This window comes from Lithobates pipiens, unplaced genomic scaffold, assembly GCF_037356315.1.
Source record: "Lithobates pipiens isolate NorthernLeopardFrog02 unplaced genomic scaffold, aLitPip1_a1.2 Scaffold_1, whole genome shotgun sequence".
In the NCBI taxonomy this organism is placed as follows: Eukaryota; Metazoa; Chordata; class Amphibia; order Anura; family Ranidae; genus Lithobates; species Lithobates pipiens.
This window is the reverse complement of record NW_027507685.1, coordinates 53,603,385-53,620,790: the sequence shown is the minus strand read 5'-3', so window position 1 is coordinate 53,620,790 and position 17,406 is coordinate 53,603,385. Positions and strand designations below refer to the sequence as shown.

The 17,406-nt window shown below is 44.3% G+C and overlaps 1 protein-coding gene across 2 annotated transcripts in view; it reads left to right on the top strand.

Moving 5' to 3' along the window:
* DOCK11 (dedicator of cytokinesis 11) overlaps positions 1 to 17,406 on the top strand; it is a 551,771-nt gene that overhangs the window by 179,476 nt on the left and 354,889 nt on the right. Inside the window, exon 31 of one of the 2 annotated variants that reach the window (XM_077493985.1) lies at positions 645 to 683. The exons of the other annotated variant lie outside the window; for it this stretch is intronic. Coding sequence (XP_077350111.1) covers positions 645 to 683 — 39 coding nt within the window. The remainder of the gene's footprint in view (positions 1 to 644; positions 684 to 17,406) is intronic. 2 annotated transcript variants of the gene reach the window in all.

Genomic DNA, 17,406 nt, shown 5'->3' with positions numbered 1-17,406 from the left:
TACCTATTTATTTACTGCTTATTCTTGGCTTTGTTAAGTTTGATTGCAGTTCGTTTTCATGTATAGGATAGATTCTTAATGTAAGACATACTGTATAGCATTTCAGTGCTGCATGGCTGTTTGTAAATGGAGTATATTTTTAATTTGCAGAGAGAATAGTCCACACCTATATGGCTTATATACTAAGGCAATTGTAAGAGCAATGATGTTAAAAGTTGGCTAACACATTCGTTTTCATTGACTTTAGTAAGCTGTACTGTGTTGCGCTGCACTTTCATGTTGCCAATTACCTTTTATTTACAATTTCATTGTATATTTTGTTCACCCCAGTGTGCATGCTTATACCTTATGGAGAATGGAGGTGGACCATAGCCAACAACTTAAAGAGCTGGTTTATGTTAGGGAAAAACGGTGGTGATCAACTTTTTTTCAGTGTGTTCATTTGTTGTGGTCTCTGCCAGGCATTGGTGTCTGGTGCCATCATTTTCTACCCATTGACATGGCAGGCACCTCATGTATATTGTTATCATTGTGCTATTTCTACAACTTGTTATTTTACTAGGGACTGAAGCTTATGTACACAGTGTATGAAGTCTGATTCTATGTTCTGATACTTGTACCTCTTCTTTTCACAATGCCACTAGATCTGTTATCATACGCTGTGGAGTGGTTTGGCTCTGTAGGTAGGTTGGCTTAGTAGACTTAATTCACTTCTAGAAATCAGAGCTGCTGCATACATTTGCCAATCAATGTGCTTCCTACTAATGTCACTAACAGCAGAGCGAGCACATGGCCGGACTTTATTACTAACAGAATAAACCAGCGATCAATATATCATTGATGATTTCTGGTCAGTCGTAGTGTAAGCACCAATTATATGTCTGTTTAAAAGTGCAAGAAGGTAAGGAAAAAAAAATGTGGTCTGAACAGATTTTTTCCTTTTTTTTTTTTTTTAAACAGCTTGTCAGGAATAGATAGTAAATATTCAGGAAAATAAGTAAATCCATATGTATTCCCACTGCCCTGGTAATAGAAACAGTTCTCATCGATTGTCAAATCGCCTTGCATGTTTTAGATGACATTATGTAGCCTTGTTTTGAGGGGGTTATGATAAATGGCCCTCCCAAAACAAAATATTGCGCTGAATCTGCAGGGAAATAAAAAAAAAAAAAAAACAGAACCTTCATTAAGTGGAAAAGTGAGTTTCATAATAAAGTTGTTAGTGCCTCCACCCAGGACAGGGCCTCTGTGAACATAGGTGGTTCCCTTCCTGGAAAATTAATCAGTAATTTAATCAAATTCATTGGGAGAAGATGAATTACTGCAGCTAGCATATAACATCAACCATGTGTATATAGATGCACACCAATATAGAAATAATACAAGCTTTATATAATAAAAACCACCGGACCCGGAAAAAGGAAAAAACATGCTCCGCCCGCTGAGAAGGCTAACCGCCGAATGCCCGTTCTGCCATTTGACAGTTCTTAAATAGGTAAGGGGTGGGGCCACCTGGGGATCTCACCTGGTGGCACCATTCCCTTGTGACGTCACTGACCCAGCATGCATCTCTCGGTGATTTCACAAGGGGGCAGTGCCACTAGGTGACGTCACCAGGGCTGAGGGCGTTTTTTCCTTCTTCTTTTTTTTTTTTCAGGTCCGGCAATGCGGCAGGTGTTGTGATTAACAATAGATCTACATTTTTTTTGGGTGAATGGGTAGGGGTACCACATTCTCATTCCCCCCCCCCCCCCCCCCCCATTACCATCTGCTGCTTTTACAGCGTACTTGTCCCGTCACTCTGTGTAGGTGAAACTCAGAGTGCCCAGGATAGGCCTTGGCCGACCCCTATGTAAACTGAATTACATGCACAAGGTGACACAGCGAGCACTTTTCCCCACTGACACTGTGTAATACGGAGCAGACAACCTCTGAGGAGTGGAGACCTACCTGAATAATATGAAAGTTATCAAAGATTTCCGAGGGTTCAGCATCCTTATTTAAGAAATTAACCAGCAAGGCCAAAACGTAATATTAGGGAAAACAGGCTACTTTCACACCGGGGCCGCTCCTTGTTAGCGGTAAAGCGCAGCTCGTTTTTAGCAGCGCTTTACTGCTGTTTTAAGGGCGCTTTTTGGCCACTAGCAGGGCATTTTTTAATCCCTTAAGAAGGGATTAAAAATGCCTGTGTTGTGGCACATCCAAAGCACTTTTTAGGCACTTCGGAAGTGCTGCCCATTCAAGGCAATGGGCAAGGGCGGTTTGGGAGTGCTGTATACATCGCTCCCAAACTGCCCCAAAGATGCTGCTGCAGTTCCCCTTAAAATCTATACCAGACCCAAAGGATTAGGGAGCCCATGCCTTTTTTTTTTCTATTGCCGGCAATTTAAATGTCCTTTTTTTTCTTTATAAGTATCAGTTTTGCTGCAGCATGTTCTATACACAGTACAGACGCACCACTTTACAGGCAGACTAAGGGGACCCCAGACACTATGTTTAAAGGAATTATTCATTTTTATTTTTTTAACTTTAACCAATTAAAGATTGGAAGATTTTCCTCCTTAATTAACAGGCTATTTTTTGCGATACGGTTAACACTAATGGTGATCAAGGGGTTAAATGTGTTCCCTGGGAGGCGTTTCTAACTGTGGGGGGGGGGATGACTGGGAGTACAGAGAGCTAGCTGTTCCTAATCACTAGAAACAGACTATCACTCTGTTCTTCCCTATCAGAATGGGGATCTGTTTGTTTAGATTGACAGATCCCCATTCTGGCCCTCTGTGGAGCGATCACAGGTGGCCAACGGACATTGCTGCTGCCGGCCACACGCATCAGCGGCACATGCCTGTTATAGCTGTAAAACGGGCCAACATACAGCTACGGGAATTTGCGGGATTGAGCAGACCTGCCGCAGTATAATGAAGGAAGTTCACCTCTCCCCCCTCCCTCCGTACAATCTTCTGGGACACATGCCCAGCCAATCACAGTGAGCAGTGCGGCTTACACATGAACAGTGCGTGCCTGGCAGTGAAGCCACAGCTGGGCACCCAGTCAGAATGCCAGCGCCGCGTAGAGGAGGGGGAGAGGTGCGGGGTATTGTTCACTCGCACCACCTCTCCCCCCTCCCTCCGTGCAATCTTCTGGGACACATGCCCAGCCAATCACAGTGAGCAACGTGGCTCACACATGCACAATGCGTGCCTGGCAGTGAAGCCACAGCTGGGCGCCCAGTCAGAATGCCGGCGCCGCGTAGAGGAGGGGGAGAGGTGCGGGGTATTGTTCGCTCGCATCGCTGGACTGTGGGACAGGTGAGTGTCCAATTATACTTTTTGTAGCTGCTGACTTTTATATGGGTGGAACTCCTATTTAAGGAGCAAACCTCCAAAATATACTGTCATCTTGACCTTTTAATTTGTCTGTGGTTTGGACGGTTCCCCTTCCTATCTGTTTAATTTGCTCCATTATTCTTGATGGAGACAGTCTGACCACTATCTAACAATTCGTGGTCGACCTCACATTTCTGTACTAGCTCCATACACAAACACTGGATGCTGAGAGAGGTCACTTCAGGTAAAGATGTATACAGTTTTTCTAAGTGGAAGTCTGGCCTGGGTGAGTTTTAGCTTGGTTCAATGCTAAGCAAATCAAGCATTTACATTTATTTTGGGCATGGCAGAAATGCATGGCAGACACCAGCGTTCCCCTATATAGAAGTTATTTCTTCATTACCTACTGTATGTTCCTAGCCATACAAAATAATGTTATATACTGTATCTTTTTAACATCACCTATTACTGAGTCTCCTCCTGTTAGAAGCAATGGCATCACTTCAATCCATGGTGAATGCTGTGGTTAGATATTTCAAATGTTCTCCTGTGCCAATGGTTAATTAATGCCCATGATAAAGCTGTGTGAATAAGCCCAATAGAACTGTGCAAACAGAAAAGGAGAATTTTACAGCTTCTGCAGTAAATAAATATGCCTGAAATACACATGCAGATCTAAATAATTTTCATAACAATAAACCTACTGTCATAAACAAAAAATAAATAAATAAATATATATATATATATTAGTGCATCCAAAAAGTATTCTCAGCGGTTCACTTTTTCCACATTTTGCCTTATTCCAAAATGGATTACGTTCATTTTATTTTCCTCAAAATTCTACAAACAATACCCCATTATGACAATCTGAAAGAAGTTTGTTTGAAATCTTTGCCAATTTCTTAAAAATAAAAAATAGAAATATCTCATGTACATAAGTATGCACAGCCTTTGCCATGACACTCAAAATTGAGCTCAGGTACATTCTGTTTCCACTGATCATCCTTAAGATGTTTCTACAACTTGATTGGAGCCCACCTGTGGTAAATTCAATTGATTGATCTGGAAAGGCGATAAGGTCTATAAGGTCCCACAACAGTGCATGTCAGAGCACAAACCAAGCCATGAAGTCCAAGGAATTGTCTGTAGACCTCTGAGACAGGATTGTATTGAGGCACAGATCTGGGGAAGGGTACAGAAAAATTTCTGCAGCACAGTGGTCTCCATCATCCGTAAATGAAAGAAGTTTGGAACCACCATGTTCCACCAGGTTCCTAGAGCGGGCTGTCCGGCCAAACTGAGTGATCGAGGGAGAAGGGCCTTAGTCAGGGAGGTGACCAAGAACTCGATGGTCACTCTGACTGAGCTCCAGCATTTCTCTTTGGAGAGAGGAGAACCTTCTAGAAGAACAACCATCTCTACAGCACTCCATCAATCAGGCCTGGTAGAGTGGCCAGACAGAAGCCACTCCTCAGTAAAAGGCACATAACAGCCCGCCTCAGACCATGAGAAACAAAATTCTCTGGTCTGATTAAACAAAGATTGAACTCTGGCCTGAATGGCACTTGTCTTGTCTGGAGGAAACCAGGCACCACTCATCACCTGACCAATACCATCCCTACAGTGACGCATGGTGGTGGCAGCATCATTCTGTGGAGATGTTTTTCAGTGGCAGGAACTGGGAGACTAGTCCGGATCTAGGGAAAGATGAATGCAGCGATGTACAGAGACATCCAGGCTTAAACCCAATTGAACATCTCTGGAGAGATCTGAAAATGGCTGTGCATGGATTCTCCCCATCCAACCTGATGGAGCTTGAGAAGTGCAGCAAAGAAGAATGAGAATGGGAGAAAATGCCCAAAAATAGGTGTGCTAAGCTTGTAGCATCATACTCAAAAATACTTGAGGCTGTAATTGGTGCCAAAGGTGCTTCAACAAAGTTTTGAGCAAAGGCTGTAAATGTACATGGGATTTTTTTCATATTTTATTTTTAATAAATTTGCAAAGATTTCAAACAAATTTCTTTCACGTTGTCATTATGGGTATTGTCTGTAGGATTTTGGGGATATAATAAATTTAATCTATTTTAGAATAAGGCTGTATACATAAAATGTGGAAAAAGTGAAGCACTGTGAATGTTGTCTGGATGCACTATGTGTGCGTGTGTGTATATATATATATATATTTTATTAATTTCTTCTTCTTTACGCTTCTTCTTCCATCCTCTTTCTTCTGGTCTTCCTTCCGTGTTGTTCTTCTTCTTCTCCATCTTCTTCTTCATCGGCTTCTTCCTCCATCTTCTCGTCCCGCATCTTGCTCCGGCTTCTTCTCCGCTCCATCCACACGATCCACCTCCATGTTGTCAGAGGGGGCGGGGTCACCTGTTTACGTAAACGGGTGATCCCGGGCCCTCTGACAGCACGCGGAAAGCCATAGGGAAGTCCCCGTGCATCAGAGGGGGGCGGTGTCACCGAGTGGCCCCACCCTCCGTTATATAAGAAGTGTCAGAAGAACAGGAGCGTCACATGGCGGAAGACTCCCACAGAGCCGGATCGTGCGGATGGAGAGGAGAAGAAGCCAGAGCAAGATGCGGGATGAGAACAGCGGAGGAAGAAGATGAAGAAGAAGATGGAGAAGAAGGAGAACACAGAAAGAAGACCAGAAGAAAGAAGATGGAAGAAGAAGAAATTAATAAAGGACTTGTCAAAAACTGTCTTTTTTGTGTTTTTCAACCCTTTTGACACTTTTTTTGTGAAATGGTAGGGGTACCATTACCAATTCACACAGGGGAGAGGACGGGATCTGGGGGCCCCCTTGTTAAAGGGGATCTTCCAGATTCTGATAAGCCCCCCGCCTGCAGACCCCCACAATCACCGGGCAAGGGTTGTGGGGATGAGGGCCTTCTCCCCATCAACATGGGGACAAGGTGCTTTAAGGTGGACCTCAGACCTGAAGGGTCTGCTATGGATTTTGAGGGGGACCCCCACGCCATTTAAAAAAAAAATGTGGGCGCAGGGTTCCCCTTAATATTCATACCAGACCTGAAGGGCCTGGTATGGAATTTAGGGGGACCCCCACACATTTTTTAAAAAAAATTGGGTTTGGGGTTCCCCTGTGGGGAAATTCCATGCCGTTTTTATCAATGAGCTGTTATATATATATTGTCAGACCCGACAATTCATTATAGCCGCGAGTAGTTTTAAATGACTTTTTTTTCCTTTAGAAATGTAATTTTGCTGTCAGACTGTTCTAAACACAGGAAACATGTGCCCCTTTTCAGGCATACTATAGACACCCCCCAGATACAGAATTTAAAGGAATATTACAATTTTAGTGTTTCAATTTTAACCACTTGCCGACCGCCTCACGCCGATGTACGTCATCAGAATGGCACGGGCAGGCATAAGCACATATATGTACGTCCTTTGCCTCCCGCGGGTCGGGGGCCCGATCGGGCCCCCGCCCGGTGCCTGCGGCGGTCGGTTTTCGTTCGGGAGCGATCCCGGACGAGGGGACGGCCATTCATTCATGGCCACCCCCTCGCGATCGCTCCCGACGAATGGAAATCCCCGGTGACATCACTTCCTCTCCTGTAATGTAAACACAGGAGAGGAAGTGATGTATTCTCTCCTCCGTGTCGGTATTTTTCGTTCCGACACGGAGGAGAGCGGATCAGTGAGTTGCACCAACACATCCCACACACAGTAGAACATGCCAGGCACACTCACACCCCCCCTTTACCCCCCGATCACCCCCCCAATTACCCCTGCCCCCCAGTCACAGTGACACCAATGTCATTTTTTTTTTTTTTTTTTTTTTTTTGCATTGGTGTCATTTGTGACTGTAATAACTGTTAGGGCAGTTAGGGTTAGCCCCCTTTAGTTCTAATGTACCCCCCTAACCCCCCCAATAAAGGTTTAACCCCGTGATCACCCCCCGTCGCCAGTGTCACTAAGGCTGGGTTCACATTGCAGCGGTTTATGAGAACGAATGTGATTCGCACCGCACTGCAGTGCAAATCACATCCGATCTCTGTGCGATTCGAGTTCAGCCATTCGCCGCACCCGCCGCACCCGCCACACCCGCCGCACCCGCCGCAAATTCGCACGGGACCCTTTTTTTGGCCCGCAGCAGAATCGGATCGCATGGGTGTTCACACCATGCGATCCGAGTTTGCAGATCGCACTGCGATATGCGAACTGATCTGGGGGTGTCAGTAACATTTCACTGACACTCCCAGCAGTTCGCATAGGGCAGTGTGAACTGCCGCCGGGAGGCATGCGATGCGGGAACCCGCCGCGGATTCGCGGCGTTTCCGCATCGCTCCAGTGTGAACCCAGCCTAATAAGCGATCATTTTTCTGATCGCCGTATTAGTGTCACAGGTGACGCTAGTTAGGCAGGTAGGTATTTAGGTTCGCCGCAGCTTTTTATAGCGCTAGGGACCCCCATATACTACCGCATAAAGCCCCCTGATTGCCCCCTAGTTAACCCTTTCACCAGTGATCACCATATAACTGTTACAGGTGACGCTGGTTGGTTAGTTATTTTTTTATAGTTTCAGGGCACCCGCCATTTATTACCTAATAAAGGTTTAACCCCCTGATCACCCGGCAGGTGTCATTTGTGACTAATAACTGTTAGGGCAGTTAGGGTTAGCCCCCTTTAGTTCTAAGGTACCCCCCTAACCCCCCCAATAAAGGTTTAACCCCGTGATCACCCCCCGTCGCCAGTGTCACTAAGGCTGGGTTCACATTGCAGCGGTTTATGAGAACGGATGTGATTCGCACCGCACTGCAGTGCAAATCACATCCGATCTCTGTGCGATTCGAGTTCAGCTATACAGATAGTATGGCTGAATTCGTGTCGCACCCGCCGCAAACTCGCACGGGACCCTTTTTTTGGTCCGCAGCAGAATCGGATCGCATGGGTGTTCACACCATGCGATCCAAGTTTGCAGATCGCACTGCGATATGCGAACTGATCTGGGGGTGTCATTAACATTTCACTGACACTCCCAGCAGTTCGCATAGGGCAGTGTGAACTGCCGCCGGGAGGCATGCGATGCGGGAACCCGCCGCGCATTCGTGGCGTTCCCGCATCGCTCCAGTGTGAACCCAGCCTAATAAGCGATCGTTTTTCTGATCGCTGTATTAGTGTCACAGGTGACGCTAGTTAGGCAGGTAGGTATTTAGGTTCGCCGCAGCTTTTTATAGCGCCAGGGACCCCCATATACTACCGCATAAAGCCCCCTGATTGCCCCCTAGTTAACCCTTTCACCAGTGATCACCATATAACTGTTACAGGTGACGCTGGTTGGTTAGTTATTTTTTTATAGTTTCAGGGCACCCGCCATTTATTACCTAGTCTCACTAGTGTACCCCTAAATTTAGGGGTGTCTACTTTCTAAAATGGGGTCATTTGGGGGGGGGGGGTTTGTGCCATCTTGGCATTTTATGGCCTTCAAAACTGTAACGCCCTTAGAAAGCCTGAAGGCGGTGCTTGGTTTTTGGGGCCCCGTACGCGGCTAGGCTCCCAAAAAGTCCCACATATGTGGTATCCCCGTACTCAGGAGAAGCAGCAGAATTTATTTTGGGGTGTCATTTCACATATGCCCATGGCATGCGTGAGCAATATATCATTTAGTGACAACTTTGTGAAAAAAAAAAAAAGTTTGTAATTTTCCCGCAACTTGTGGCAAAATATAAAATATTCCATGGACTCAACATGCCTCTCAGCAAATAGCTTGGGGTGTCTACTTTCTAAAATGGGGTCATTTGTGGGGGTTTTGTGCCATCTTGGCATTTTATGGCCTTCAAAACTGTAATAGGTAGTGAGAAGTGAACTCAAAAAATTACGCCCTTAGAAAGCCTGAAGGCGGTGCTTGGTTTTCGGGGCCCCGTACGCGGCTAGGCTCCCAAAAAGTCCCACATATGTGGTATCCCCGTACTCAGGAGAAGCAGCAGAATTTATTTTGGGGTGTCATTTCACATATGCCCATGGCATGCATGAGCAATATATCATTTAGTGACAACTTTGTGAAAAAAAAAAAAAAAAAAAAAAAGTTTGTAATTTTCCCGCAACTTGTGGCAAAATATAAAATATTCCATGGACTCAACATGCCTCTCAGCAAATAGCTTGGGGTGTCTACTTTCTAAAATGGGGTCATTTGTGGGGGTTTTGTGCCATCTTGGCATTTTATGGCCTTCAAAACTGTAATAGGTAGTGAGGCGTGAAATCAAAAATTGACGCCCTTAGAAAGCCTGAAGGCGGTGCTTGGTTTTCGGGGCCCTGTACGCGGCTAGGCTCCCAAAAAGTCCCACATATGTGGTATCCCCGTACTCAGGAGAAGCAGCAGAATTTATTTTGGGGTGTCATTTCACATACGCCCATAGCATGTGTGAGCAATATATCATTTAGTGACAACTTTGTGTAAAAAAAAAAAAAAAATTTTTTTTTTGTCATTATTCAATCGCTTGAGGCAAAAAAATAAAATATTCAATGGGCTCAACATGCCTCTTATCAATTTCCTTAGGGGGTCTACTTTCCAAAATGGGGTCATTTGGGGGGGTTTTGTACTGCCCTGTCATTTTAGCACCTCAAGAAATGAGATAGGCAGTCGTAAACTAAAAGCTGCGTAAATTCCAGAAAACGTACCTTAGTTTGTAGATGTGACAACTTTTGCGCAAACCAATAAATATACAATTATTGACTTTTTTTTTACCAAAGACATGTGGCTGAATACATTTTGTCCTAAATGTATGACTAAAATTGAGTTTATTGGATTTTTCTAATAACAAAAAGTAGAAAATATCATTTTTTTTCAAAATTTGCGGTCTTTTTACGTTTATATCGCAAAAAATAAAAATCGCAGAGGCAATCAAATACCATCAAAAGAAAGCTCTATTTGTGGGAAGAAAAGGACGCAAATTTTGTTTGGGTACAACATTGCATGACCGCGCAATTACCAGTTAAAGCAGCGCAGTGCCAAAGTGTAAAAAGACCTCTGGTCATTTACCAGCAAAATGGTCCGGTCTGAAAGTGGTTAAAGGGTGTTCCGTGGCTTTTCGAATTTGCTATGAACACCCAAAATTGTTCGCTGTTCGGCGAACTGGCAAAAAGCTAATGTTCGACTGGAACATAAAGCTCATCCCTACCCTCCAATGTGGCTGAATTAAAACAATTCTGCAAAGAAGAGTGGGCCAAAATTGCTCCATAGCAATGTGAAAGACTCATTGGCAGTTATCGTAAACGCTTGATTGCAGTTGTTGCCGCCAAGTGTGGCACAACCAGTTTTTAAGTTTAGGGGGCAATTACATTTTCACTCAACTGTATATTATATATATATATATATATATATATATATATATATATATATATATATATATATATATATATCTATATCTATATCTATATCTATATCTATATATATATATATATATATATATATATATATATATATATATATATATATAGAGAGAGAGAGAGAGAGATAAAGTTGTGCTCATAAGTTTACATACCCTGGCAGAATTTATGATTTCTTGGCCATTTTTCAGAGAATATGAATGATAGCACAACATTTTTTTCTTTCACTCATGGTCAAAATTGATGGCAAGATGAATGCAGTATGTTATCAAAAAATACTGGAGGAACATTTTCATTCATCATTCACGCCTGGAGTACCTGGGCTTGCTTCTGGACTCCTCAGAGGCAAGAGTCTTTCTCCCTTCGGACAAGCTGCAGACTCTCCAAGGCTGCGACTCTGACGGCCGCGTACATTCCGGGTGTAGAAAACTGGCAAGCAGACTACTTAAGTCGTCAGATACTGGACCAAGGGGAATGGTCGCTACATCCGGATGTATTTCGGCTCCTTTGCCTAAGGTGGGGCACACCAGATGTGGATCTCCTGGATTCTAGACTCAATTGGAAGGTACAGAGGTTTGTTGCCAGGTCAAAGGATCCCTGGGCGGACACGGCAAAGCGCATTGGTGGCTCCATGGGGGCATTATTGGCTGATTTATGATTTTCCCCCACTCAGACTTCTACCACGTCTACTTCGCAGAGTGGTCGAGGGGAATTACGGTAATTCTGACTTCCCCAGATTGGTTTTGATGTCTGTGGTACACCAACATAGTATGAATGGTGGTGGATATTCATTAGCGGCTGCCCATGTGAGAGGACCTTCTGTTGCAAGATCCAATACTTCATCCTGTTTTACAGTCACTGGCTTTAACGGCATGACTGATGAAAGCCAGGTGCTAAGGGGCCGAGGTCTGTCGGATTTGGTAATATCCACTATGCTGAGGGCACAGAAGTCATCTTCTCGGAAGATTTATCATCGTATGTGTAAGGCCTACATCTCCATGTGTGAGGAGATGGGGTGGCATCCACGCACATACTCGATTTCCAGGATCCTGCTGTTTTTGCAGCGAGGAGTGGATCAGAAACTTGCCTTAAGCACCATCAAGGGGCAGATATCAGCTTTGGCTGTCTTCTTTCAGCGACCCTTGGCGACCCTGGAACATAAAGCTCATCCCTACCCTCCAATGTGGCTGAATTAAAACAATTCTGCAAAGAAGAGTGGGCCAAAATTGCTCCATAGCAATGTGAAAGACTCATTGGCAGTTATCGTAAACGCTTGATTGCAGTTGTTGCCGCCAAGTGTGGCACAACCAGTTTTTAAGTTTAGGGGGCAATTACATTTTCACTCAACTGTATATTATATATATATATATATATATATATATATATATATATATATATATATATATATATATATATCTATATCTATATCTATATCTATATCTATATATATATATATATATATATATATATATATATATATATATATATATATATATAGAGAGAGAGAGAGAGAGATAAAGTTGTGCTCATAAGTTTACATACCCTGGCAGAATTTATGATTTCTTGGCCATTTTTCAGAGAATATGAATGATAGCACAACATTTTTTTCTTTCACTCATGGTCAAAATTGATGGCAAGATGAATGCAGTATGTTATCAAAAAATACTGGAGGAACATTTTCATTCATCAGCCAGGAACTTGTGCATGTGACGCATATCATTGAGCCACTCTGGGGAGATATCAAATGTGTGGTTTATGCAAGACAGCCCAAGACTTTACAAGAACTGGAGGCTTTTTGCCAAGAGGTATGGGTAGCTTTACCATCTGAGAAGATAAAGATCCACAAATACCACAAAAGACTTCAAGCTGTCATTGATGTTAAAGGGGGCAAAGGTATTAAGAACATGTGTATGTAAACTTTTGATCAGGGTCATTTGGGTAGTTTCTGTTGCCAATATGATTTAAAAAGAGTAAACACAGTCGATTGATAATAAATGGCTTCAACAGGCTTCCTCAGTCTGCATGGAGCTGGCTGACCAGGGTGCAGGGCCTTAAGTATATCTGTGATGCGGCCTTAGATACCGCCCCCTTGCTCTCTAGAGCCTCAGTATCAGCAGTAGTGCTACGTCGCCTGATTTGGCTGAAATGCTGGTCTGCTGACCAGGCATCTAAGAAAGCACTGGTAGACTCGCCCTTCCAGGGAGAGAGGCTATTTAGAGCCTAGCTGGATAACATTATTAAGAATGTTACTGGGGGTAAGAGTAAGTTGCTCCCACAGTCCAGAAAAGGTAAGGAGCCGCGCCCTAGGCAAGGGCCCTCGTTTTCTGCTCAGAAGCGGATTTTTCGTCCGTCTGCTGAGGGCCAAAAGTGTCCCTTTCATAAGCCAAACAAGCCTGCGAGCAAATCTGTTACTGCATGAAGGTTTGCCCCGCCTGAATCTCGGAGGGGGGGGGGTCGCCTTCGGGAGTTTGCAGCTCAGTGGAACTCCCTACTTTGCGACCAGTGGGTCTGTGAACTGATTTTATCAGGATACAAGAGTTTCTTTCCTGTCCGCCAAACAGATTTCTTTTCCCTCCAACATTCATCTTCTTCTGGCTCATCGGGAAGCCCTGTTCGGGGTAGTACAGGACCTGTACCAACACCCAGAAAGGTTTCAGGGATTCTACTCCAACCTGTTTGTAGTCCCAAAGAAGTCCCAAAGAAGGAAGGGGTCCGTCCGGTCCTGGACCTCAAGGCCCTCAACAGCTTTGTGAAGGTACAAAGGTTTAGGATGGAATCAGTTCACTCAGGGGTCACTGCACTCCATCAGGGGGATTTTCTGGTGTCCCTGGAGATAAAGGACACATACTTGCATGTCCCCATATGCATCAAGCATCAGAGGTTTCTGCGATTTGCGGTCGGGGAAGAGCTCTCCCTTTTGGCCTCGCGTTGGCACCGAGGGTCTTTATCAAGGAGCCCCAATTTTCGCTTTGCTAAGGCAGCGAGGGATCACAATCGTGGGTTACCTGGATGACCTCCTTCTGAGAGAAGCTTCCGCCTCAGAATTAAGGGAGAATGTGGCAATCACCATGTAAACTCTTTGGGAGTTTGGTTGGGTACTGAACCTACAGAAGTCTGTGTTGGTGCCGACTCAACGCCTGGAGTACCTGGGCTTGCTTCTGGACTCCTCAGAGGCAAGAGTCTTTCTCCCTTCGGACAAGCTGCAGACTCTCCAAGGCTGCGACTCTGACGGCCGCGTACATTCCGGGTGTAGAAAACTGGCAAGCAGACTACTTAAGTCGTCAGATACTGGACCAAGGGGAATGGTCGCTACATCCGGATGTATTTCGGCTCCTTTGCCTAAGGTGGGGCACACCAGATGTGGATCTCCTGGATTCTAGACTCAATTGGAAGGTACAGAGGTTTGTTGCCAGGTCAAAGGATCCCTGGGCGGACACGGCAAAGCGCATTGGTGGCTCCATGGGGGCATTATTGGCTGATTTATGATTTTCCCCCACTCAGACTTCTACCACGTCTACTTCGCAGAGTGGTCGAGGGGAATTACGGTAATTCTGACTTCCCCAGATTGGTTTTGATGTCTGTGGTACACCAACATAGTATGAATGGTGGTGGATATTCATTAGCGGCTGCCCATGTGAGAGGACCTTCTGTTGCAAGATCCAATACTTCATCCTGTTTTACAGTCACTGGCTTTAACGGCATGACTGATGAAAGCCAGGTGCTAAGGGGCCGAGGTCTGTCGGATTTGGTAATATCCACTATGCTGAGGGCACAGAAGTCATCTTCTCGGAAGATTTATCATCGTATGTGTAAGGCCTACATCTCCATGTGTGAGGAGATGGGGTGGCATCCACGCACATACTCGATTTCCAGGATCCTGCTGTTTTTGCAGCGAGGAGTGGATCAGAAACTTGCCTTAAGCACCATCAAGGGGCAGATATCAGCTTTGGCTGTCTTCTTTCAGCGACCCTTGGCAACTCATTCATTGGTGAGTATATTTGTTCAGGGGGTTCGACATGTTGCCCCTCCGGTTCGACCACCGCTACCTCCATGGGATCTGAATCTGGTGCTCTCGGTGCTTCAGAAACCACCGTTTGAAAACATTAGGGAGATCCCCTTATTGACACTCTCTCAGAAAGTAGTCTTTCTAGTGGCCATTACATATGCCAGGAGGGTTTCTGAGTTGGCGGCCTTGTCTTGCAAGTCTCCCTATTTGATCCTCCACAAGGATAAAGCAGTGCTGCATCCGCAGCCTTCGTTTCTGCCAACGGTTGTTTCGGGCCTTTCATCTAAATGAGGACATTGTGCTTCTGTCCTTATGTCCTCGGCCGTCACACCCCAAAGAGGTGGCTTTGCATTCCTTGGCTGTGGTCCAGGCTCTGCGGATGTATCTGTCCTCTACGGCTCCTTTTCGGAGGTCGGACTCGCTGTTTGTATCGGTGGCTGGTCCAAAGAAGGGACTGGCAGTCTCGTCAGCCACCATTTCTCGGTGGATCAGATTGTGGTTCCAGCTTATGCCTCCCTTTCCTGTCACGGCACATTCTACCAGGTCGATTGGTGCCTCTTGGGCTTTCCGATATCAAGCGTCCGTTTCCCAGGTGTGTATTAGCATTCATATTCTCTGAAAAATGGGCAAGAAGCACAAATATATATATATATATATATATATATATATATATATATATATATATATATATATATATGTATATATATATGTAAAGAGCATACCATGCATACTTTTGTGATAAATCAGTACTCAAAAGACTAATTAAAATTCCGTATATATTTATGAGTTTCCATATTGCTTGTGCCACTATATTCAGATGTGCCCATGCTCCCAAAATAAAGACATATTTAAAACTTCATTCTCCAAATGTGCTCTGAAGTGCCCCCACACAGACTTGCACTCACCAGATAATTTGAACCCTCTATAAAAATAGGTCAAAAAATAGTTAAATAAATAAATAGAATAAAATAGTTCACAGGTTCATATCCACCTTGTACCATGTACTGCTCCAGTTCAGGGGAAACAATGCCATAGAGAAACAATCATTGAGCAAGCAGCTGAATTTCTTAAAAACCACACAATTACATACATGTACACAATTGCACTCACTTACTACTGTGCCAATGTACCTGCACTAGGTGTATTCAGAGCTGTTCAGGGTGCAGAAAAGATGGCCACCAGCACCTCAGAAACCAGAAGTGGTACGTGTTCTACCCACAGAATGTGACATCACCAGAAGTACCCGCCTCAACGTGTTTCATCTGGATTGGATGTCCTAAGGAAGCACGGGCACATTTGAATATAGTGGCACAAGTGATATGGACACTCATGAATAAGTGGATTGTTTATTAGTCTTTTGAGTACTGATTTCACAAATGTGTGTTTTATTTAAAGAATTTTTTGTGACACTTTTGGATCATAGTATGCACTTTACTTGATATGCGGTTGTATTGTTTATGCCATCTATATACAGTGCCTTGTGAAAGTATTCGGCCCCCTTGAACTTTTCAACCTTTTGCCACATTTCAGGCTTCAAACATAAAGATATAAAATTTTATTTTTTTGTGAAGAATCACCAACAAGTGGGACACAATTGTGAAGTGGAACGAAATCTATTGGATATTTTAAACTTTTTTAGCAAATAAAAAACTGAAAAGTGGTGCGTGCAAAATTATTCGGCCCCTTTACTTTCAGTGCAGCAAACTCACTCCAGAAGTTCAGCGGGGATCTCTGAATGATCCAATGTTGTCCTAAATGACTGATGGTGATAAATAGAATCCACCTGTGTGTAATCAAGTCTCTGTATAAATGCACCTGCTCTGTGATAGTCTCAGGGTTCTGTTGAAAGCGCAGAGATCATCATGAAGACCAAGGAACACACCAGGCAGGTCCGTAATACTGTTGTGGAGAAGTTTAAAGCCGGATTTGGATACAAAAAGATTTCCCAAGCTTTAAACATCCCAAGGAGCACTGTGCAAGCGATCATTTTGAAATGGAAGGAGTATCAGACCACTGCAAATCTACCAAGACCTTGCCGTCCCTCTGAACTTTCAGCTCAGACAAGGAGAAGACTGATCAGAGATGCAGCCAAGAGGCCCATGATCACTCTGGATGAACTGCAGAGAACTACAGCTGAGGTGGGAGAGTCTGTCCATAGGACAACAATCAGTCGTACACTGCACAAATCTGGCCTTTATGGAAGAGTGGCAAGAAAAAAGCCATTTCTCAAAGATATCCATAAAAAGTCTTGTCTAAAGTTTGCCACAAGCCACCTGGGAGACACACCAAACATGTGGAAGAAGGTGCTCTGGTCAGATGAAACTCATCACCCTCAACACACCATCCCCACTGTCAAACATGGTGGTGGCAGCATCATGGTTTGGGCCTGCTTTTCTTCAGCAGGGACAGGGTAGATGGTTAAAATTGAGGGGAAGATGGATGCAGCCAAATACAGGACCATTCTGGATGAAAACCTGTTGGAGTCTGCAAAAGACCTGAAACTGGGACGGAGATTTATCTTCGAACAAGACAATGATCCCAAACATACAGCAAAATCTACAAAGGAATGGTTCACAAATAAACGTATCCAGGTGTTAGAATGGCCAAGTCAAAGTCCAGACCTGAATCCAATCGAGAATCTGTGGAAAGAGCTTAAAACTGCTGTTCACAAACGCTCTCCATCCAACCTCACTGAGCTCGAGCTGTTTTG